The sequence below is a fragment of the Topomyia yanbarensis genome, chromosome 2, assembly GCF_030247195.1.
Source record: "Topomyia yanbarensis strain Yona2022 chromosome 2, ASM3024719v1, whole genome shotgun sequence".
Lineage (NCBI taxonomy): Eukaryota > Metazoa > Arthropoda > Insecta > Diptera > Culicidae > Topomyia > Topomyia yanbarensis.
In genome coordinates this window covers 234,631,400-234,656,797 of record NC_080671.1, presented here as the reverse complement: position 1 = coordinate 234,656,797, position 25,398 = coordinate 234,631,400, and the positions used below count along the sequence as shown (strand labels likewise).

The following is a 25,398-nucleotide window of genomic DNA, read 5'->3' as shown; positions in this document are numbered from 1 at the left end:
AAAAAATAAATAAATAATTTACATCGGATTTTACAAAAAAACTCTTAGATTATTGTTTTATTGTAGTCCGGAAGATGCCTCGTTGCTATGTGGGCTCGTAGATGTGACTATTACGGATTTCTCCTCCTTTGCGTTGTCGTGGTTTGCTGGTTTGCAGTCGAATGGAGCATTGTTTAGCTGATTCATCTGGGTATGTTAGGGCCGCGGAGAAACCTCCCCAGCACTCTCCAGAGTGTGGCGGAGGGCCCGCGGAAGATGTTGATTCATGTTTAAATTGCATCAAAGATCCTAGCATCTTTTAAGAAGGCTAGTAGGGTCTCCTCTCGAACTGGGTCGTTATCCAAAACATCCCGAACGGACAAGGGCAGGTTGTACTGCTGACGGAGATCGTTTAGCTCCTGGCAGTTAATCAGCAAGTGTTCGACCGTCAGTCTAGTTTGGCAGGATTCACAGATCGGAGGGTCGACACGTGATATGGTGTGAGCGTGAGTGATTTTTGTGTGTCCCACGCGGAGCCGGGACAGAGCCCTCTGTTCGAGTCTGCTGTCACGGTCGGTCCATCCTTCGAGTGTACACTTGACTTTTTGTAGATGTCCCTGGCTGCTTCTCCAATGGCTTGTAAAATTTGCTACCGCTTTCCCTTTGAACTCATTCAAGATGTCTGCCGCTGGAACCTTCTTGGTGAGTAAGGTGCTGGATTGACGTCCGAGGCATGCCAGGCGGTCTGCATCCTCATTACCGTGGATGCCACTGTGTCCAGGTACCCAGCAGATGGAGGTGAGCGAGTCGCAAGATTGTTCGATAGCCTGCACAAATGGGTGCCTGGAGTTTCCGGGGGATAGTGCGGTTATAACAGACAAGGAGTCGGAAAAAATAACAACTGGAACATCTTCGGGTTTCTTTGTGATAGCGAGAGCGATTGCAGCAGCTTCAGCAGAGAAGACAGAGCACGGGGAGGGAAGGCGAGTTGAAAAACCAGCTCCAACTCCACTCACACCCACCCCTACCCTTCCATTTAACTTTGATCCGTCGGTGAATATCTTCAGGTGGTTTGAGTACCTTCTATTGACATGTTGTAGAAAACTGGCTCGGGCAATGTTGGGGGAAACACCTGCCTTCAGACGGCGGGTCAGATTGGTATCAGTGTTCGGTCCGTGTTCTGACCAGGCACGGCTTCCGGTGTTGTATAGTCGGGCGATTTGCGGCAGGGGGGAGTTTGTGAAGCTGGAGTGGATTTCTTCAGCGGTCCGTAACAAAGCGCAGTCAGTGCCAGTTGTTTTCTCGAGGAATCTAAGGGCCTGCCTCAGAGTTGCAACTGCTGTGGCCCATTTGAATGGGAGTATACCAGCCTCCATACATGCAGCTTCAGCAGGCGTGCTGGGTAGGAGGTTGGATGCAAAACGAATCGCTCCATGGTATAGTGGGCTAAGCGTCTTTACCATATCTTCCCAGTTGCAGCATGTTAGTTCGAGTCCATAATATATTTTGCTTTGGATCAAGACCCGACTAATGTCAAGCAAGGTTGTGCGATTACATTTGGTATGTCGTGTGCTAATTACTTGAATTAATCGCTTTCTGCTCTTGCAGTCTTGTTTTACATTTCTAAAATGCGGTAGGAAGGTCAATTTACGATCAATCGTAATACCCAGAATCTTTGGTTCTTTTTTGAACGGTATAATGGTACCGAGTAGTTTCACCGGCCGATCCGTTGCTCTGTGCATGGTATTGCAACAGTGTGTAACTGCACATTTCTCGGCCGCAATGTTGAAGCCGACTGATTCCGCCCAAATGCCGACGGCTCTTACAGCAGCTTGGAGTTTGATTCGTACGCGCGTCTTATGTTTTCCGGTGACTACCAAGATAATGTCATCCGCATATACAAATATAAAAACACCCTTTGGTAAGGTGGCGAACAGTGAGTTCATCCCGATAAGAAAGAGCGTCACCGCCAGGACGGAGCCTTGGGGAACCCCATTTGCTTCTTGGAAAAAGTTAGATCGGCTTCCACCTATACCAACCTGAAAACGCCTGTTACTCAAAAAATGCTGCACGAAGAGGCCTAAATTTCCTTCAATCCCCCATTGCCTAAGTTGTCGGAGGATTCCTTCACGCCACGTAGTGTTGTAGGCCTTGGCTAAGTCCAGAATGGCGATATCGATATGGTGACCTTCGTTCATGGCCTGAGTTGCCACTTCGCCGAAGGATCCCAAGTGTACTCCGGCACCGAGTCCTTTGCGAAAAGCGAACTGTCTGAGATCAAGCAGGTTACGATCCTCCAGGAGCGTGGTAAGTCTTCGGTTTACCATCCTTTCCATCACCTTAGATGTGCACGGGAGAAGGCTTATTGGGCGAAAGTCACTTGCGATTCTGGGTCTTTTCTTTTTTGGGATTGGCACAATAAGAGCCTCACGCCAGTTATCTGGGAAGGACCCACCTTCCCAGATTGTGTTAAAGCTGCGAAGTAGTGCACTCTTCCCGATTGGTGGGAGGTGTCTCAACATGGGGTAACCTATATCGTCAAGACCTGTTGACTTGCCTCGACCACAACCAAGAGCTGTAGCGAGTTCGATATTAGAGAAGGCTCTATTGTATTCTTGACTGGAGTCCGGTGAGAAACTCGTAGGGGATGCTTCTAATGCAGCCTTGCGTCGAAGGAAGGCAGGTGGGAGCGATTCGTCGGCTGACAGGAGCTGGAAGTAAGTGCCAATCTGATTGGATATTGTTTGTGGATCCATTGTAGTGCCTCCATCGGTTGTGAGTGTAAAGCCTATTTGCCGACGTTTTCCGCTTAGGGCGTTAACTCTTCTCCACAACTCAGGAGTTGGAGAATTGGGACTGATACCATCGATAAATTTGGTCCAACTAGCGGCTTTGGCTTCTTCAACGGCCTTTTTTCCCTTGTTTCTGAGGCGCCGGTATTCGGACGACCGTTTCTCCCAAATGGGGAGGTCTCGGGGTGTTCTCTTGAGTGCGCGCAGTGCAGTTCGGCGGTCTTTAAGGATTGCAGCCACTTCAGGGTTCCACCAGTGTACTGCTTTGGGTGGGGGGGGGGTGCCGCTGGTCCGGGGAATACTCTTACCCGCTGCTCTCAATATGATGTTGGTGAGTTCATCAGTAGCGTAATTACGGTCGTGGTCCAGGCTTTCCGAGATTTCTTCTTCGAAGACCGGCCAGTCAGCGCGATCGAAAAACCATTGTCTTCGGCGTGTGGTTGCTGGTGATAAATATTTGTGCGATATAACGATTGGAAAGTGATCACTATTACCCATATCCGGTGATACCCTCCAGCCGAGTGATCCAGCGAGATTGCTAGAACAAATGGTCAGATCTATGGCCGACGACGTGCGGCCACGGAGAAATGTGGTACTGCCGTCATTTAGTATGATGGCGTTGGTATCTTCGGCCACCTCGAGGATTACGTTGCCCCGGTGGCAGCATTTTTCTGAGCCCCAGGAGGTGTGGTGCGCGTTGAAGTCACCCATAATGATGAAGGGGATGGGTAGTTGTCTGACAAGGTTTCTAAATTTGTTTCCAAAATCGCTAATTGTGTGTGGCAGGTATACATTAGCTACAGTACAGTTGAGAGGATAGGTGATCCGACTCGCCGTGGCAATCAACTCGGTTGTCAAAGGGATTGGTTCCGAAGGTATATCTGTCCTGATGCCGAGGCCGATTGTTTGGTAGAGATTAGATCCTCTAGCTGTTTCCCACTGATAACGGTTGCCGAACCATGTTGCTAGATCTATATCGCTGTTGGTGTGGGTTTCTTGGATCGCAAGACAAATAGGGGAATTTCGAGCAATAATAATCTGTAGCTCACCTAGATTGGCTCGAAGTCCATTGGTATTCCATTGGATTGCTAGGGTAGAATCCTTTTCGTCTGGTGGGGATGTGCTGAGGCCAGAATATCTCCGACGATTAGCGGTATTTGTTGGGCTTGGCGGTATGTGAGTTTCGGACACCACTGGGCTGGCTCTGCTGTATCTTTTGTCCTCTGGGCTTCTATGGGGCTGCGTCGAATTAACGGACCGCCTTCCCAGGGGTCTTAGAGGGTTGCTTTGCTCAGTTTCATTGGCTGAAAAGTAGGTCGGGGAGCTCAACTGATCCTGGTTAGGGTTTATTGTGGGGTGACTTACCCGGATTGGAGCCGGGCCCCCTGCACCAGCAGCCGCCGGAGGCTCATCGACTGGGTACGGGACATCCACGGACGGGGCCGGTGCAGGGGAGAGGGCTTTTTCCCTAGCAGATCTGGTAACGTATTTATTATTACTGGTTATGCTGTGTCTTTGGTCCGTCGGCCTGTTGTGAGGTTGCGTCAAACTAACGGATCGCTCTCCCGGGGACATCAAGGGGTTTGGCGCGAGAACCGCGGGGCTTGAGATTTCGGGGTTTATTTGGCAAGCTCCATAGCTATCGGTGAGCCATGACCCCGCCATTGGACTTTGTAATGGAAGAGTTGTTGCCGAGGTTGTTCTGCATGATGAAGGATTGTATAATCTGCCGGAGCGGGTGAAGGAGCCTGTTGTAACGGAGCTTGAGGACGGCTCATCTGAGTCGTTAGCTTTTCTTATCTCGTTGTTTAGGTTGCTCCTAGGTTCAGGTTTAGTGGATGAGGCACGGCGGCCTTTTTTCTCTCCCAGAGCCCTCTGGAAGGTTGTCGAGGCGTCCACTGTATTGCTTTGTTCAGTATCATAGGCTGGAAAGTAGGCTGGAGCACTTATCTGGTCTTGGTTAGGGATTATTGTGTAGAGACTTACCCGGGTGGGAGCCGGGCCCCCTGTACTGGCAGCCGCCGGAGGCTCATCGAATGGGTACGGGACATCCGCGGTCGGGGCCAGTACAGGGGAGAAGGCTTTTTTCCTAACAGATCTGGTAAGATGTTTGTTCTTGCTGGTTGTCCTGTGTGCTTTATTCTCCAGTCTTCGGTGAGGTGGTGTCGGGCTAAAGGATAGTCCTTCCCGGGACATCAAGCGGTTTGGCGAAGGGTCCGCGGTACTTGGGACTTCAGTGTTTATTTGGCGAATTCTGTAGCTATCTGTACGCCATGAGGGGCCCGCTGCTAGGCTTAGGGATGGGTATGTTATTGCCGGCGTGTTGCTGAAGAGGTTATAGTTCGTGGCGTTTCCGCTTGGTACTGTGTAATCTGCTCTGCTCTGTATTGGAGTTAGCCTAGTTGGTGGGGGATTGTACTGTCTGCCGGAGCGGGTGAAAGAGCCCGTAGCGACGGGTCTTGTGCACGTCTCATCTGTGATGTGTGCTTTGCTTCTCTCTTTGTCGTTCCTGTGGTCAGGGCGGCCAGGCAGTCTTCCTCTGGGGCTTCCTAGCGGATGCCGGCCGGGAGCTTCCGGTTCGCCAGAAAATTGGTTGGTGGGTGTTGCAGTTAGCGTATGGGTTGGGTCGTCGACCGAGGGGACCGACGTTCCCTTTATCGGTTGGGTTGGTTCCTGAAGTATAGTTCGTGTATGGCGGGCGGTCCGCCTACGCAATTGCCCGCGGTAGCCCGGGGGAACGGAGGCAACCGGTTCTTCCGCTTGGTGTGTGTCGCTTGATGCTGTGGGGGGGAAAGATGGGGCAGTTTCTGTGGTCGAATTTCGTTGTGTTTCGGTACTTACCCGGAAAGGTACCGATGGTCCCACACCGACAGCCGCCGGGGGCTCGTCGGTGAGGGCCGGTACTTCCCCGGACGGGGTCGGTGTGGGTAGGCTTTTGTGGTGTTGCTGGCGTTTTTGTGGTTGCATGTGTTATTAGGTAGTTGCTGTTTAGTTTGGCTACTTAGTCCGAAATGTAGGTGGCTGGGTCACCACTTTGGTTTATTGGCCTCTTAACGTTGTGCGGTTGGGGATTGGAGAGTTGTTTTGTCGGGATTTCTTTTGCTGATGCGAATTCGGATGGTTTTTGTTGGCTCTGTTTCAGAAGGGGGCTCCTCGATTTTTCTTGATGTTGTTGATCTCGTTCCTTTTTCGATTTGCTTCGGCTTGGTCGATTTGATTCGCCTTCTGATTGTGTTAAGCTTGTTGGCGTGTTTTGTTTCACAGCCGTAGCTTGTGGAGCTAAGAATCCTGTTGCCGGTTTTGTCGTCGTCGTTTGGGATGTGCTGGTGCCGGGGCCGGTTGAGGGGGTCCTTGGTAGCAGCTGCCTTCTCAGCGCCGTAAAAGCATGGCGGAGGGCCGCCATTTCATTGCGCAAATCTTTATTTTGTATTTTCTCGTCCAATAGCTGCTCCTTTAATTTAGCGATTATCAAATCTTTGCTATCAGTCTCCGTTTTTTTGGGTGTCAGTCCTCTTAATTGTGCAATTTCCTCCCTAAGTATCTGTATGGTGCGATCTTTTTCGTCATTTCCAGGGGATAGTCTATCTTTTAGTGTAGCTGCGTACGATTGTTTTCTTGACTCCTGATTGACAAGGGCTCGGGCTTCCGGGAATGAGAGTCCATTGTCAGTTTTGATTTTAACCACCTGATACTCTTTTTGATAAACAGGGCAGGATTTGTCTCTGGCGGAGTGGCTGTCTTTGCAGTTAGTGCAATTGCTAGGTTTGGTGCATGGGTTTTCGTTACTGGTTTCGTGTTCTGTGCCGCAGTTTAGACATATCTCCTTATACACACATGTTTTACTTCCGTGTGCAAAGCGCCCGCAGCGGAAGCACTGCATGGGAGAAGGGTAATATTTCCTCACTCTTACTCTAACCAAGCCTAGGAAGATCGTTTCCGGCAGGTGAGACCCAGCAAATGAGAGTACTAACAGTAGTGTGTTAGTCGGCATACCTTTGGTCACCTTGGTTATTCTTCTAATTTCCACCACATTTTGGGGTCTGAGCGCAGAGAGAATTTCTTCAGTGGGAATATTGATTGTGTCAAGGTCATAAATTATTCCCTGGGTTTTATTCAGGTGAGGATGGAGGATCACCTCAACCTGTTGACCGTTGGAGAACTGTTTAATGCTGAGCAATTTTTGGAGTATCCTTTTGGATGTAGTGCGCAGAATGTACTGCGTTCCTCTTGCCTCCTTGGTAGCATGGATGCACTTATTAGGATCAGACCCAATTGCTTCTTTCAGTAGTAGATGTAACAGCAATGGGTTTGGTAAACTTACACTGTTACCTTCACTGTCCTTCGCCGCACGCAACAGTAGAGTCTGCTGGTCGATCAAATCACCAGAGTTCATAAAGGCTGGTATGGAGTGACTAAGCGGTGGGCCCTCCCCTGGGGGAGGCGGATCGCCTTCCATCGCCCACTCTAGTCTGGTTTGCTTCCCCGGTGAAGGGGTGCAGTGCAGGTTTACACGGAAGAATCAGGGAAGGCCGGGATTGAACTGTCCGAGGACTTAACCAAACTCGTTTGAGGTTCGTCACTACACTCTCGTATGGATCACAAGTCGCTCACGGTTCGCACTTTTGATGGGGGCGCAAGTTTTTTATCAGGTTTAAATTTTCTTGGTGATGGAGGCGCGATCTGTTCACAGATTTAATGTTTTATTTTTGGTGGAGGCGCGAGTAGCTTACCTACTTTAAAGTCTGCGCTCCTGATACTTGCCACTGTTATCACTACACATTTTTTTTCACAGAAATGTCGTAGTACGCTTTGGTTTTTGGTATATTTCGATGGGAGGCAGCCCTTTGGCGGCTTGGCCGTCCCTCCGGTTGGCGGGGGCGCGCCAGGAAGTGAGATCAGGATCACTTGTTTTTTGCACTACTAACTGTGTGACGGGATACTACACTCGCGTAAAACTATCACTTGGATTAGATAGACGATATATGCCGGATGGCTGGGGCCGAGTTGATAAAGTCCGGGTGGCTGAGCTCGAACGAAAAAAAAAAGAACCCGATAGCGTGACCTTGCTTTTTTCGGGGAATCGCAGAACCACAGCGATAAGAAAAATACAACCGATCACACCGAGTGATTGATACGATCTGATATTATATCTTAATAATAATTAACTGAAACATGTAAACAATAGGGATGAAAAGTCACCACTTGTGGCTGAATAACCAATCTACTAAATTAGAAATGTAATGCAAACAAAACAATATAATCAAATAGAAAATAATATATATAAAAAAGCGAGAACACACCAATTGTTTAAAAACACTTTTAAGCTTTAGCCAAACATGAACCGCCATGTTTGAAAAACACAAAAAACAAAATTTCAGCCGCCAGAAAATTTGGCCAAGTATTGAAGTTTCCTTTAAATCGCATTTGTTCCTAGTGGCAATTAGCACAGGCGAGTTGAATCAAACGTCAAACTGTTTAAATCGTCTGACCATGTTCGTTCGCATTTTTTTTGACCGGGAATGCAAATGGCAGCATCATGTTACCGGAAGAAGACAAAAAATTGTCATGCTCCTCTTGCACATACTTCGTTATTTTCAGCCTCTCTTCGACTTTTTTCTGGATAAATATGGCTCTCTTTTCTCACAATAAAAATGACAATTATAAAGCCAGTTTTATCAGGTAGGAATAACAAACACCGTCGAACTATGTCTACCCGCATTTTCGATTTCTCCGTTCTTTCCTTCTCTCTACACGCTTGATTCCAATTGCTCATCGAAGAATTACAGGAGGGCACATTTACATAAATCGAATCGATTATCGCATATTCAGAGCAATGTTGTTTTTGCGAATTAGAAACAAAACTGCAATAAGAATTGTTTTATTTTTATTTACATATCGCTATGAGAATAAGTGGGATCTTTTAATTCCTTAATATAAATCAATAACAAATTATCACGAATTATTGCCCATATATCTTTCGTATCTCACATCAAGGAAAGTGAACAACGAAAAAAATAGTTTTTTTTCATTGGATGGATCCAAATAAATGACAATCGGATGTAGATCGTAAAATGCAGTATTTTATAAATTTTCTTTTTGCACTCCCATTTTGCAAATTGAATCAGAATGTTAACCGCTTACAAAGTAACTCCATTAATACCCTTAGCAAAGATTAAATAAAAGATTTTAAATACACGCATTTTTCCTATATGAATAAACTCACATAAAACATCTGAATACAAATGCTTCAATAGTTCTGAACCACCGGTACAAATATATACTCAACCTTTCCAAAACATACCTTTCCAAAATATACCTTGACCCGCGAATCAGAAAATAATTAGGCAATACATGAGACGATTTTGATCAGCTGATTATTTCTTGTTTACTTATTCTGACGTTACTCCAAGGGGTGCGACGTCCGACAATATCGTTGATTCAGTCCAACATCAAACGAATCGGACTAACGAAAGATGCTCGTCGGACGAGTTTTATTGTTCGCAGGAGTAGACTTGTTGACAGAACCCACCGCTGAATTTTCAAACAAACGTCTAATGGATTGCCTAATACGTCATAAATTTGGAATACTATTCCATCAGATTAATATATTAGCTAAATCTAGAAATAAATAAACAGATATATGATTCTGTCAGTTGTAGTAATGATTAATTGATTATAAGTTTGTTTAAGGGGTGATTCCCTATTTTAATGTACTTATTATTTTATTCATTAAATCGTAGAAATTTTGTTAGCAAATAAAATCGTTCCAATCTGCATTTATGCCTTACAGAAATATATCTTATTCTCTGTCTGCCACAATATTAACAAAAATATGAAATATAACACTTGTGAATTTAAAATGATCATGAATGAAAAAAACGTCTACCATTTTTATTCGCAGAGTGTGATCTAATCTTTATTTATAATTGTTATTTATTCCAAACTTGTGAAAATTCGCTTGAAACTAATATAAATATTCTCCTCCACGTCGACAGGTATCGTGTTCAATTAGAATGACATTCACAGTTCATTTTGAATTCAAATTGAAATATTTCAACCAATTTTTAATCAAAGTTTAAAATGACTATCATGGCACCAGTTACAACCGATGGTACAACCACCCCAAACTCAACGAGCACGTATTCAAACTGAATGCAAATATATGTATGCAAACCAATTTATTTTCTTTTGTGCATTGAATATTATGTCACTACAAAATGCTGTACATCATTGGCCAAGTATCGACTATCCAACACGTTAAAGGTCTAAGTTCAGAAACATATCGGCTACAAGTTGACAAAATTGTTCTCACACGCTATGGAACGAGACATTCGATGAAGAAAAGCTATTTTACTGCAAGAAAATATCTGAATGAACAACAATTCATCATGTTGTATAATTTACACATTTTCTTTAACTTGAATTTGTTGTTTTTTAACATTGTCGTGCAACGCAGATCCGAACGCAGCCATATAAATGATAGCATCGTTTGGTTAAAGCTTACCAAATATTTTAGGCTGGTTTAAAAGTTAGTCCGGTTTAAAAACTGTTGGTACGCCTTTGTGCTTGCGGTTATACAAATGTTCGTTATAAAGGAATTTCGTCTGATACGCTGATCGGATGACGTTCTTATCGTTCTTCCAAAACGTGTTAAGTACTAACTAACCACCTTTGTTGGAATCGTAGCAGAACACTTTACCGCTGCACAACCTGAATTTATCTCGTATTGTTTTCTCTCGTATTCTCGTCAAGTTGCAGTCACTGGATGCAGAGATGCCAGATTTGCAGACAAGTCTGCAAATTCGCAGACTTTTAATTTAAGCTGCAGATTTTTTCGATGACGCAGATATTTGCAGATTTTTTAGTTTGGTTGCAGATTTTTTAGTTTGGTTGCAGATATTTACAGATTTTTGAATATAAAGGCTTTTGGTTACACTAGCATTGCTGACATTTTTGTTCTTCCCAAACTTTTAAAATTATTATTGCAGACATTTGAAAAAAGTACCTGGCATCTCTAACTGGATGCTTTTAAGGGTGCGGCACCCGATTATTTACCACCATCATTCATTGAAAAAATGTGCAGACTCTCTCGCATTGACAGTGTCCGTTATTTTCAATCGATCGTTGACGCTGTTTTCTAGTTAGTAGAAATCTGCTGCTATCGCACCTGTTCACAAGAACTGTGAACATTGTTTATCAGTACGTGCGTTATATCATCGTCGGGGAGCAACATGGTTTCGTCAGAAAACGATCTACAACCACAAACCTTATGGCTTTTCATCGACAAACTTCACAAGCTACAACAAATTGATCCCATTTATGTAGACTTGCAAAAGGCGTTCGACCGTGCTCCGCATCGCCTTGCTATCGAAAAGCTTAAGCGCATTGGATTTCCGGCTTGGTTAACAGATTTAATGAATGCTTCCTTTTTTATCCCTGATGCGTCACTGTATATTGCCGCGATGATTTGGTACCTCTAACTATTGTAAAAATCAAAAATTGTGCGAGCTGCTCATTTAACCCCATATTCTGAATACCTATCTTGCCTTGTTTCCTCGTATTTTTACACCATTTGGATGAATTTCCTGTGGGGAATAATAAAACGATGCCAGATCTGCATATATATTAGTAAATCTGCGGATTTTGCAGCTTCACTGCAGATCTTTTGCAGATTACGAATATTTAGCAGAACAAAGCCTATGCCAGCTTCGTATCTCATATGACGAAAGGCTTTTGTTCGATTAGGCGACACACTTTCTACGCCTTTTGATATCTGTTCTGAAGTCCCACAGGGCAGTCACCTTGAACCATTGCTGTCCATTTTGTTTCTAAATGATCTTGGCACGGTTTTGAAATCTCTGAAATCTATGTTTGCTGATGATTTGGAATTCTACCCATTGATAAAATCTTTGGAGGATTGTAAACTACTTCAGCAGGACATTGACGCCTTGTTGTTTTGGTACATCATACTCGGAATGGAGGTTAATACAGAAAAATGTAGCGTCATTACTTCATGTTATTATGTTTTAATTATCGCAAGGTTCTACTGTATCGATTTTGTGGGGTATTTTCGTCAAATTTAAGACTAAGAGAAACGAAAGCAATGAAATTTAAAGACGGATAGATATTCTAGAGCGAATCAGTTATAAACTTAGAACGGAAAACTAGGACTAGGCAGGCTCATATGGACATGATTAAAAGGAAATGCATTTTGCTATGTATGAACATAACTCATCATCATGTTTTACCGCCGACGCCAGCCAAACCTGATGATCAGTTATGTTCTATCAATGACCATTCGGTACAACGCCCAACTCCTACTTAGCAGAAGGCAGATGATTCTTCACATTTTTCTTTCGATCATGTCCATATGAGCCTGCCGAGTCCTAGTTTTCCGTTCTAAGTTTATAACTGATTCCCTCTAGATAACCTATACGTCTTTCAATTTAATTGCTTTCGTTTCTTTGGTCTTAAAATTGCCGAAAATAGCTAACAAAATCGATACACAACAATACAACAATTGTAATTCAAAATGACAGTAAGCAACTCTAATTTCACATCACACTACATTTCGTTGACTCAAAAATATGATCAATGCAGTGAAATGTAAAGACGCGTTCTCGATAGAGTAAATAATCGGATTACCTTAAGGGGTAATATACAAAGCTGGAACTAAAAAAATCGAAATTTTTTTATTAAGCATTCTGAATGTACATAGTTTTGAAAAAATCTGTGCGAAATTTCATCCTGATCGGAACACTAGCTTTTAAATTACTTAATTTAAATTAAATTACAAAACTTTAAACGCAATTATCTCGGAATGAAGTTTTTTGAAAAGTACCGTTGCGGTGAACGTGATATCCCAAAAACTATGCATCCGACTCACAAATTTTTTTCTTTAAATTGTTTGTATTTACATTCTCGTGTACTTCAGCGGTTCCTTTTTCACCAAAAAATTCCGATTCTTTTCAGTGAATTTTTGTTTAAAATTTTGAAAACCACGAAGCTCAATTTTTTGAACATGTTTTTTTTGCGAGAAATTGTTTTATTGGGAAACCGTACACCACAATACATTTTTCTTCAATAATATTTTTATTTTTTGGATTTCAGTTGAGCGGTTCTACTAGGATAGCGTTCACCACAAACCTTTGCCAAAAAGACATGCTAATTTCGACAACCTTTGAATATTTTTTTGAAATAGAATACTTCTAATGTTTCAATATGGGGTCCAGTTTCAGTTGAGAAATTTTCCCAGGTTTGAAATGCGAATATCTTCCGTTCTACTGATTGAAATCGCAATATTTTTGCACTATCTGATCGGAAATTCGTGCACGTATTTCGTATAAAATTTCGGAATTAGTGCGACTACTATAAATAAACCAAAACAAGGATTTTTAGAAAATCCTTCGAAAACAGCGATGAAAATGCGCAATTTGCAAGCACATCTCACGCAGAGCCGTCAAAAAGGAGCATGTAAGCGTTTCATTACATACGGGAATGTTATATATACAGGTCACGCGAGCTTGTTTTGTATCAGTGGGTGCTCGCTTACCACACGAGTAACATGCTCGTCCGGACGGTACAATGAGCGGTGTCTTGTTTGCGTTCCCTACCAAGCGTCATCGCAAGGTTCTTCGTGATAAAATCCAGGGAATCACAAATTAGGCGTCTGGCTCGTCGTGGTGGTGTAAAATGCATTTCCGATTTAATCTACGAATGCTGATGGTGTGCAGGAAAATGTCATCCGAGATGCCGTGACCTACACTGAACACGCCAAGCGCAAAACCTCAATGAATGTCGTCTATACTCTGAAGCGGCAGGGACGCACTTTGTATGGATTTGGATGTTGAAAAGGTAGAACTCACTTGTATCATTATAAAAAAGGCCCTTTTCAGGGCCACCAAAATCATTTCAAAGATTAAGTTTGCATTTTCTGTTTCACGGACTGTTTCTCCCTGGAGAGCAATTTTGTTCTTGGGAAGCAGTTCGGCTTGGATATTTGGCAACACACCGCCCTGAGCAATTGTCACTCCGGAGAGCAGTTTGTTCAACTTTTCGTTGTTACGAATCACCAGCTAGTGAAGATGTGGGGTAATTCGTCTTTTTGTTGTCACGGGCAGCATTTCCTTCCAATTTAAACACTTTAGCAGCAGCATTACAGCTACTAAGTAAACGGCACTCCGACGCGTTCAACACAATTTTCTTGTGTATCGACCAACGAAGGGGAGGAGCTGCGAAGAATACATATTGAGGACATCACAAAAAAGGACGAGCTTACGTTGTGCTGGAATCAGGTATAAAAACTCAACATGCTGTTGCTCACGCTCAGTTCGTTTGCAGCATCGTACCTGAAACTGTACATCTACATCTACAAAGTGCTGAAAGAGATCCATCCAGATACCAGAGTCTCGTCGAGCATCATAAGCAGATTTATTAGACATTTTCGAACGCATTGCAAACGAGGTCCCCCGCCCGACTCATTACAACAAGCGCTTGACAATAACCTCCCGCGAAATTCAGGCCGCCGTCCGTTTGCTGCTGTCAGAAGAGTTGGCCAAGCCGTCTCAGATGGCACCAAAGCTGTTATCAAATACACCAGCTCCAAGTAAATTCCGAACACTGCCCAAACAAAATGCCCTTTTCAGGGCCATCAATTTATCAACAAAGAATCGAATTGAAATTTTGTTATTACAAGCATCCGAAAGTGGCTTGCCAAGAGCGTTCGATGGCAAGTGAGCTACTTGTGAACAATATCGTCGTTTTCACGAAGAATGACACATAATAAAAAGTTATCATTTGTGTGTTTGTTTACAGTTTCGTGTTTACTAGGCGCAAAGATTTCAATTCTCAAACATTTTACCAAGGTGCCGTATTACATTACTCTTTTTACCCTGAGTGTTCGAAAACTTCCGTATTGGAAACACAATTTCAATTTTGTTCTTTAACAAAAATATGTGGTCGACCAACGAAGGGGTGGAGCTACTAAGAACACATATTGAGGACAACACAAAAAAGGACGAGCTTACATTGTAGTCAGGTATAAAAACTCAGCATGCTGTTGTTCACGATCAGTTCGTTTGCAGCATCAGCATGCAGCAGTTCGTTTGAAGCATCTCCCGCGAAATTCAAACCGCCGTCCGTTTGCTGCTATCAGAAGAGTTAGCCAAGCACGCCGTCTCAGATGGCACCAAAACTGTTACCATATACACCAGCTCCAAGTAAATTCCGAACACTGCCCAAACAAAAGGCCCTTTTCAGGGCCATCAATTTATCAACAAAGAATCGAATTGAAGTTTTGTTATTACACACATCAGAAAGTGGCTTGCCAAGAGCGTTGGGTGCTAAGTGAGCCACTTGTGAACAATATCGTGGCTTTCAAGTAGAATGGCACAAAATAAAAAAGCTATTTGTGTGATTTGTAGACAGGTTAGTGTAATGATTCAATTTACAAAAATCGAACGTTTTCTAACGTTTCGATATAGGTGCTCCGTTTCAAAATTTTCGGCCAGAATGTTGCCTGTTTTTTCTAAAAGTGAAAATCTGCTGTTGTACTGAATGAAAACCTTCGATTTTTGCGCTGATTGAAAATAGTTGTGACTAGTCGTGTAGAATGTACAATTACTGAAAATAACAGATTTTGTGAAAGCAGTGGTTGGTCCGTACAATTCGATTCCAAGCGAGCCAGACTAGTTTTCGTTGGAAGGTCCATCTCTGACAATAGAAATAAACTATTTTATTTTGAATTCAACTACAACTTCCTTGAAAACAGCACAGCTAAAAAACTTTTGGGAAAAGCGCGAACCTAAATTTTCCACTATAATAAAAACTAGTGCCCCCGCCGCACAGCATCATCAAGATTGATAGTAATTCAAGCCGGGTGGAAAGGGAGAGGGAGGTTGTAAGGCAATGAAAAATTTCATTTATATCTTACTTTATAATTGGCTGGTCCTGAAAAGAACTTGTTGGTTTGTGGTTTATTTTGGGTCAAAATCTAGGCCCGCTCGATTTCTGATAGCTGTGAATTTGTCGCAGGGCGACAGTTTCTGTTCGGTAGCGATGAAGCTTCTTAACACCAACCGTGACTGGGGCACTTTTACACGGCCTTCGTTGGCAACTGCTTGCGGGGAGCCTTTCCTCCGGTGGACTTACGAGCGGTTTGTTTGGTACAGGCCATGTAGCGAAAAATGCTGATCTGCTACTTCTCTGATGCTGGATGACGGTCAAACGCTCGTTTTCGTGCCTTCATTCATAAAAGTTTAACAATATTTTCAAAGAATGTTGCAAATTGTCAACTTGATAATTCCAAAAATACTCCAAATAAACTATGAATGCGCAAAAGACGACAAAATCGCATAGAAATTGCTTATTCCAGAGCAGAATTTACCGGTCTAAAGTGTATTCTACTTCACTCCGGTTATGTCTCTGACATTACCCACCCATCTTTTTTAAATTAAGCTTGTTTATTTTCTATCTTCGATAGTGCTACTTCGCTTTTTCAAATAAAATTTTCATATAACTTTTAAAAGATCACGAACTTAGCTGACCTTTTCCCACAACTTTGTATATAACCTCTTAAAGAAAATTTTCTGACTGACTAAAGTTACTAAACTGAAAAGAAACGTGATGGACAGCGTTTTCTTTTCAGTGTAGTAAGCAGTCAGAATTCCCGCAAGGAAGTACAATATGAACATTATTGTTTAAAACGCATTAGCTCAAAAACTAATGTTTATTACCTATGCATTAATGTAATTTTGTCTTACCAGGTTGAAACACCTCATATCTTAATTTAGTTACTACATCTGATACAAAATTAGAATCAGCGTTGGCAAAAAAAGGCACTGAAGCAACCAAAGACCTGTAAAAAAACAACCAGATAAACATCATTTTTTATTAGCATCTGTAATACTCTCAGGTCACATACCTACAGTTGTAGTTTATCACATCTTCTCTTAGTTTCTCGCTAAGTTCTCCTAAAATACATTCTTCGTCGAAGAACTTTCCTTGATATCGATGTTCAAAGTACTCGGTGATCCTTTGTCTCATATCTCTAGGTAGTTTTCTGTATGCCATATATTCTTCGACTTGCTTCACCTATAAAATACATGAATCATATAGCTTCGTAGATTACATGGCAACGATATTAATCAACCTTTTCCCTATACTGACGTCTACTGGAATCTAAACTTTGAATTAAGTTTGTTGCATGTCCCAAGAATAAAGCGTAACATGTTGCGCCAGATATCATGGAAAGCATTGTCAACCACATATCGGTCAGGGATTGAGGTGGAAACCTGAGATTGTAAAATAGATTATACCTATATTGCTTATATTATTGAAAGTCGATTACAGTTTATCAGTTCATAAACCAAGTAGAATCATAAGGGGTGATGAGAGGAAATGTAAAAGACAATGTTTGTCTACGATGGAGCAGCATCGCCAATCGCCAATAAAAATTCCATTCGAAGTTTTGCTTTTTCTGTACTACCAATTAAACATGGATTAACCGTTATGTATCCGACGCGGTACCCGGGTACCTTTTTAGGTTTCAATTAATGGAATTCCTATGTTTTATCTATAGCTGGAAATTGAAACTTTGTGACATCTTAGAACTTCACTAAGTCAAGCTTTTGGGATAATAGTATTGTTGATATAGTAAGGAGGGGGGGGGGGAATCAGGAGCTCCTGATTTTTTTACTACATAACAGGCCGACGTGGGTACCCGGGTACCCACAAAACTGAAATGCCAATAACTAAGGTAATTTCCAACGGATTTTGATGGTTTTGGGTGTTTTGGATTCAGGAACTCATCCGCTTTTGGGCTTGGTAAAAAGGAATCGGGTTACTTCATTTGGTTCCCGGGAATCCGGATTTCCAGAAGCAGGTTCTAGTGCTGGGATACTATTTGTTAACTCTAATGGAATACTTGCAATATGGGTATCAAAATTCTTGGAATTGTATCAGTAGGCTGTATCTCGTGGTTTTGGAATCATTTGGTGATTTGACCCCGGAACGGACATTCCAGAGCAGGTTCCCGTGGGGCCGTGAGTGGTCATTCCATTCCAATTCCATTTTTTTAATCACCATAGGGTAACAATAATTAACAGGCTTCCGATACAATTTGAAGAGTTTTGATACTCATATTGCTAGGACATTATTAAAATTTACAAATCATACCCTAGTACTGGAACATTACCCCGGAAAATCCGGATTACCAAGCACTAGATCCATTTATCCGGTTCGAGTGTACAAATTAAAAAGTGGACGAGTTCCTGAATCCAAAAAATCTAAAAGTACCCAAATCGGTTAAAGGAAGCCATAGTTATGAGCATTTCAATTTGTGGGTACCCGGGTACCCACGTTGGCCTGTTAAGGGTGTTTTTTTGTTGGACACATAACAGTTAAGGGAAGTCTTTTTCAGCATATTAATCAATTCTGCTAGTTGTATTTGTGCGGACACTTGTTTCGAAGTACTGGTACTGGTACAATGTCGTGGTTCCCACTCTTATGGGATAGTAAGGTTCGTTCGATAAAAAAGACACGGTTTGCCTTTATCAATTTAAAATATTGTGCAAAAAAGTTTTCGTCGGTCGAGCTTTTTCTGTATTTTTTATGGGTTCACAACAGTAAATAATAAATACAATTTGAACAGTTTTTCGAAATTCGAATTATTTTCAGAGTTATGGCTATTTACTTTTTGCCTTTCTCCTATAAAAAGGTTATGCAATCACTCTGAACATGGTCAACTTAATCCTGGCCCGGAGGTTCGTGTTTCATATACACATAATGTCTGTGTGCGTGCGTATGTGTTTATGTATGTAAGTATGTGATCAAAAAAATGCACATCGGTTACTCGGAGATGGCCGAACCGATTTTCTCAAACTTAGTCGTAAATGAAAAATACAACGCACAGTGGCGGACTTCCCTAAAAACCAGCCCAAAAATGAAAATGGTTTTGATTGACCTGCAAATATACATACCATGGTGAAATGGTGTGTAGTTAAAGTTGGTTTTTAATATAACTAAGTTTATTTAGGCCCAAATGCGGTAGCTTAACAAGCCCAATAATTCATTTTTAAGGTACATCGCACGTGTTAGTAGGGGAAGAGAATGCTGTATTTGAGGGCGGCTTGCTCCCCTCTTATGTTAAAATTTTGTAAAACTGACATTCTCGTTGGCTGGATGGTGATTGTGGGGGATATGCACACTTTATTGTGGTGGTTTCCATCCTGTAATCGCAGGGGCGAGGGGAAGGTCGATATTTCGGATGATTATAGGCACGCCGATGCTGTCATGATGTTCTTGTCACGTCACGTGTGTCATGGTATGCATCGTAGACTCGTGAAGCAATGCCTTATTGTAGATACAGGGAGAGGTTGACGAGGTTCTACTGTGAATGAGAGGGGAAAATATATCAAATTTGGACATCAATAGTTTTCAAACGGGTGTAGATAAGAAAAATGTAGGGGTGGTCACGGCTTGCCAGGACGTCCCGGACTGGCACATAGGGTGATCTACCTCGGGTCTGAAGGGAATCTATTAGTTGGGACCTGGCAACACGGTACTCTGCTCACAGCCAAATAACATGCTCGATGCCGTGATAGCCGTTCTCACAAACACAATGATTACTGTCAGCATGTACGACAGAGATGCGCATCAAGCGAAAGGTAATGGTTGGACATGAGCCGTGATATTGTACGAATAAAGTCCCGGTTCACATCCAAGCCCTCAAACCAAGCATTCGTTGATACCTTCGGGATAATAGAATGTAGCCACCGTCCCAGATGTCCATTGCTCCATGAAGTTTGTCAACTTTCGAGCGTCCTCTGACGAGAGATACTGAAAAATTCCTTGAAGCAAATTGGTCTTTCGTAAGTGTTGCCTTCTAATGCGCCCACCTTGGCTAAAGAGTCCGCCTTCTCATTGCCCGCAATAGAACAATGCGACGGGAACCAAACTAAGGTAATCTGGTAAGATTTTTCAGATAAAGAACTCAGATATTCCTGCATTTTCCTCAGGAAATACGGTGAGTGCTTTCCAGGCTTCGCCGCACGGATGGCCTCAATGGAATTGTGATTGTCCGAAACGATTAAGTAATAGTCTGAGGGCAGGGTGTCAATGATCCCGAGAGTATACTGAATGGAAGCTAATTCTGCGACGTAAATTGAAGCAGGATCATTGAGTTTGAATGAGGCAGCAAGATTTTCGTTGAAGATACCGAAGCCTGTGGACCCGTCGAGAATTGATCCGTCAGTGTAGAACATTTTGCCGCAGTCGACTTGATGGTATTTATTATAGAAAATATTTGGGACCACTTGTGGGCGAATGTCTTCCAGGATTCCACAAATCTCTTCCTTCATGGATGTGTCGAAAAATACAATTGGAGCAGAAGTATCTAAGAGATGAGCACGGTTAACGTTATACGAAGTTGAATTGATGTTCTGTGGCATGTAATCGAAGTACAAGGACATGAATCGGGTCTGAGAATTAAGCTCCACAAGCCTTTCGAAATTTGCAATCACCAATGGGTTCAAAATATCGCATCGAATGAGCAATCGATACGAGAGGTCCCAAAAAAATTTTTAGTGGAAGGACGCCCGTCAGCACTTCTAAACTGATCGTATGGGTCTAGTGCATGCAACCCAAGGCAATACGCAAACAGCGATACTGGATCTCTCTAGTTTGATGAAATGTATGCTCGCAACGGAGCGAAAGCAGAAACATCCGTACTCCATTACTGATAATATCGCTGTTTGGTACAGCCTGATTATGTCTCCTGGGTGGACACACTACCATGTTCCGGTTATTGTACGAAGAAAGTCGATCCTTTGTTGGCACTTAACTGAAGCTGTAGTTTCGCTGGTTCACGCTTCCTAGAAAATACGACTAGCTCAGTTTTCTCCGTAGAGAAATAGATACCCAGCTGGAGAGCCCAAGCAGACAAATTGTCCAAGGTATTTTGCAGTGGTTCTTGCAAGTCGACGGCCTTATGACCTGTAATAGAGACCACACCGTCATCTGCAAGTTGCCTTAGCGTGCAGGAATTGACAAGACATTCACGTAAAAATTGTAGTGAAGAGGGCTTAGACATGAGCCCTGGGGAAGGCCCATGTAGCTAAATCGTGATGTCGATAAATCACCATGCGAGAAATGCATTTGTTTTTCAGACAACAGGTTTAGCAAAAAGTTATTTAAAACTGGTGAAAGACCATGCTGGTGCAACTTCTCATAAAGAATGTTGATAGAAACTGAATCGAAAGCCCCCGTAATATCCAAGAATACTGATGCCATCTGCTCTTTGTTAGCATATGCCATTTGAATTTCTGTTAAGAGCAACGCAAGGCAATCGTTCGTCTCTTTGCCTTTGCGGAAACCAAATTGTGTATCTGACAGTAAGCCATTTGCTTCGGCCCAATTGTCGAGGAGAAACAAGATCATATTCTCGAATAACTTCCGGATACAGGATAGTATTGTAATCGGTCGATACGAGTTGTGGTCGGAGGCTGGTTTTCCTGGTTTTTGGATGGCGATGACACTCACTTGTCTCCAATCATGTGGGATAATGTTACCCTCAAGAAACTTATTAAATAAATACAACAAGCGTCTCTTGGCAGAGTCTGGTAGATTCTTCAACAAGTTGAATTTGATTCTATCTGGCCCTGGAACTTTATTGTTACATGATAAGAGAGCAAGTGAGAACTCAACCATCGAAAAAGGTGTTGTAAGGCGACGCGGCATGGTAGATTTTCTGTGCTGGGGCGGAATCCGGACAAATCTTCTCGGCGAAATCGAATATCGAATATCGTGCCCATCGATGTTTCTCTTGTTAACCCGTCAACAAACCGGCGCCAGTAACTGCGTTTCTTGGCTTTTATTAAATTTTTCATTCGCTTTTCTAATATCGCGTACAGTCGATAGCTAGCGACTAAACCGTCGTTTTAGAAGGCTTTATACGCGGCAGCCTTCTCCGCGTACACGTCTGAGCACTCCCCACCACGGGTTTGGAGAACGTATTTGGGTGTTCCCGTCGGGTACTCTTTTCATCTGAGTTTGAATCGCGATATCGAGAATCGAGTTGGACAAAAACTTATACTCTTCCTCCGGGGAAGTACCTCTGTTCAATCGATAGTTTTGGATATCTCAGCAGCGTAGCTCTTCCAATCAATGTTTCGTGTGAGGTCATAGGAAACATTGATTGGTTCCGAAGGTCTTGAACGAGTAGTGATTGGAATTACAATCGGCAGGTGGTCACTACCGTGGGGATCAGAAATTACCTTCCACTTGCAATATAACCGTAGTGATGTCGAGCATAGGGATATGTCCAGTGCACTTGCTTGCGCTGGTGGTTTAGGAATCCGTGTCATTTCCCTTGTGTTCAGAATTGTCATATTGAAGTTGTCACAAAGGTCTTGAATTATCGAGGATTATCGATTATCGTCGTACAGACATCCCCACTCTGTACCGTGAGAGTTAAAGTCTCCAGGAAGCAGGCGGGGCGAGGGAAGGTGTTCAATTACGTTAGAGAGCCTTCGATATCCCATCATGGCCCTTGGAGGAATGTAAATAGCAGCAATGCAAAGATCTTTGCCTTTTATTGTTGTTTGACAAGCGACAACTTCGACGCTAGGAAGGGAGATTGATTCGATTGAAGGAGTAGCACTTTTTGGTCCCTAAAAGTACCCTTCCATATGAGTCTTCACGATCTAAGCGGATAATGTTAAAATCGTGGAAGTTGAGGTTTATATTAGAAGTAAGCCATGTTTCACATAGGGAAAAGGCATCACAATTATTGTAATCTAGCAAGCGTTTTAATGAATCAATTTTGGGGATAATACTTCTGCAGTTCCACTGCAAAACAGGGATCAGATCCGTGATTCCATTTAATAAGTTAGCCATCGAAGGATACGATCGCTGCAAGGAGGGGCCATTGTTCAGTCAACTGTTTTAAAAATATTCTTACTGTTGGTAGAATAGCAACCAGCAAGCTTTTCAGAGGATCGAAAATGTCGAAAGCTGTGAATATTCAGTCCACAATGGCAGAGAATTTAAGGAATCTCGTTTTAGGTTGAATTTCTGACTGTAAAACGGGAGCATTTTTGGTGCCCCGGGGAGTGCTGGGAACTCCTGATTGTATCTCAATTTCCCAAAACCAGGAGGTTTTATCTTCGGATTTGTGGCAGCACTTCCAGCTGATGAATTATTTTTATTTTGTACCCTTGTTTGGGACAACCTAGGACCCTTACGAGGAAGTTCAGAGTTTCCAAGCAGAGCCAAAGAATGCCCCTCGCAAGGGTCGTTAGAGGCGTTATCGTCAGTTGGCAAGAGAACGAATGGGTTTTCGGAGATAAGTGGAACAGCTCTTTTAAGCATTTCTGCGTAAGAGCGTCTGGAGCGATCTTCAAGCGGATTCTCCCCACAGTAAACACAATTCTCAGCGGACCTACTGCAAGTATCATCCGCATGGCGTTCCCCACATTTACCGCACCGTTGCTTGTTGCTACAGTAGGTGGCCGTGTGACATAGCTGCTTGCAATTGGAACAATTCATGACCCGTGGTACAAACAGACGCACAAGTAGACGATCTCCTCCTACTTCAACGTAGCTCGGAAGTGCAGATCCAGCGAAGGTTTCGCGAAACGAGTCTGATGGATAGTAATTCCCATCTTCGATGGACTTTGAGTGCAATTGCTTGCACTCCAAAATCTTAACTGATTGAAGGTTAGGGTCCTTAATGCGGCCAACCCAATCATTCATCAGATCATCGACAGTTAGACCCGCATCACTTACCACACCGTCGATCTGCACTTCACAAGAAGGAATGTGGACGCGATACTCCAGTGTAAAAAGACTATTGCTAACGATACCATTGGCCTCTTTCAAGTCAGTAACGACTACGCGCAGTTTATCTGACTGAACTTTTTTAATCGCGATTACGGCCGAGTAACGTTTTGTCAGCTCCCGTGCAACAGGCATGCTGTTTAACGATTTATTTTTGGGTCGAAAGTATACCACCCAAGGACCAGGGGATCCATCCTGGTAAACCTAGACTCGGAGGGCTGTGAGATATTGGGGGACAGTGGGGGAAGTAGATCGACTATAACATCATCTGTCTCCGAATCAGATACACGTCCCATAAGATTCGTCTTCGGAGGGTGATCCTTCTGTTTGCTCCCGCAACAAGCTCGACCGCACTATTTAACTTATTTAAAAAAATCAAAAACGATAAAAAATATCGATAAAGAAGTAAAAAAAAACGAAACACTTCACCAGTTGGTTCCTGACGAGCTGGTAGGTGAATTGATCCTTAGTTTCTTTTATCCGTCACCCGCGTGTCCTTCACACAGTAGAGAGCTGGTATAGCTCGTCTAAACAAAGCCGTCTTTCAGGTAAGAAAACTGTTTAGAAACGCACTACACTGCACTACCTGACACAATTTAACGTTTATAATGTTTATAATGTTTATACTCCAGCCCTTGCTGGACCTTCACCGATATCGCCTAACTCAAGGTAATGTTACAACAACAAACTCGACTGTATCGAAAGAGCGTTCGGTTACCTTATATATAATTATGTTATATTGGGCGGATCTTATCAAATTGTTTATTACTTCTATTATTCCTTTTATATTGTCTTCCATCTTACGAGTGCACTCTATGGTTATATCAAAGATAAACTCCAGCCTTAATTAAAGTTGTCGATTTGCACGCATTAATATGTTTGGGTATCTAGATAATGTAACTATTATGAGAATTGATGATATTAGTCATTTCAATGAATTATTACACAACATAGTTACAAACCTTTTAAAAACCGTACGATTATTATTTAGTTGCTGTATATATATATATATATATATATATATATATATATATATATATATATATATATATATATATATATATATATATATATATATATATATATATATATATATATATATATATATATATATATATATATATATATATATATATATATATATATATATATATATATATATATATATATATATATATATATATATATATATATATATATATATATATATATATATATATATATATATATATATATATATATATATATATATATATATATATATATATATATATATATATATATATATATATATATATATATATATATATATATAAGGGTATAGGACAGCCAGAACCGATCTCTCTCTTCAGTCGAATATACATCATCAGACCAAAAGCATCTTTCTAGTTTTGTCTCCAAAATCGAACGAGCTAATTAAATCCGTTCAATCGCGTAGTTAGTTATTTGCTAATCCGAACAGGCATATTTCCTATAATTTAGAAAAATACTATCTTTCGTTCTTTGAGAAATGTGTGCATCGGACAGCAACTAAATAATAATCGTACGGTTTTTAAAAGGTTTGTAACTATGTTGTGTAATAATTCATTGAAATGACTAATATCATCAATTCTCATAATAGTTACATTATCTAGATACCCAAACATATTAATGCGTGCAAATCGACAACTTTAATTAAGGCTGGAGTTTATCTTTGATATAACCATAGAGTGCACTCGTAAGATGGAAGACAATATAAAAGGAATAATAGAAGTAATAAACAATTTGATAAGATCCGCCCAATATAACATAA

The 25,398-nt window shown here is 42.0% G+C and overlaps 1 protein-coding gene across 9 annotated transcripts in view; it reads right to left on the bottom strand.

Annotated features, from left to right (window-relative positions):
* LOC131678338 (putative uncharacterized protein DDB_G0282133) overlaps positions 1-25,398 on the bottom strand; it is a 2,723,618-nt gene that overhangs the window by 554,912 nt on the left and 2,143,308 nt on the right. For 8 of the 9 annotated variants that reach the window (XR_009303629.1, XM_058958408.1, XM_058958411.1 and 5 more), the window contains 3 exons: positions 16,921-17,062; positions 16,693-16,862; positions 16,532-16,626 (listed from right to left, as the gene is read on the bottom strand). Coding sequence is in view for 8 of the 9 variants with exons in the window: in XM_058958408.1 (XP_058814391.1) it covers positions 16,532-16,626; positions 16,693-16,862; positions 16,921-17,062 (407 nt within the window). In the remaining variant the exon portion in view is untranslated. Of the gene's footprint in view, positions 1-16,504; positions 16,627-16,692; positions 16,863-16,920; positions 17,063-25,398 lie in introns of all 9 variants that reach the window. The other variant, XM_058958412.1, reaches the window with a different exon arrangement.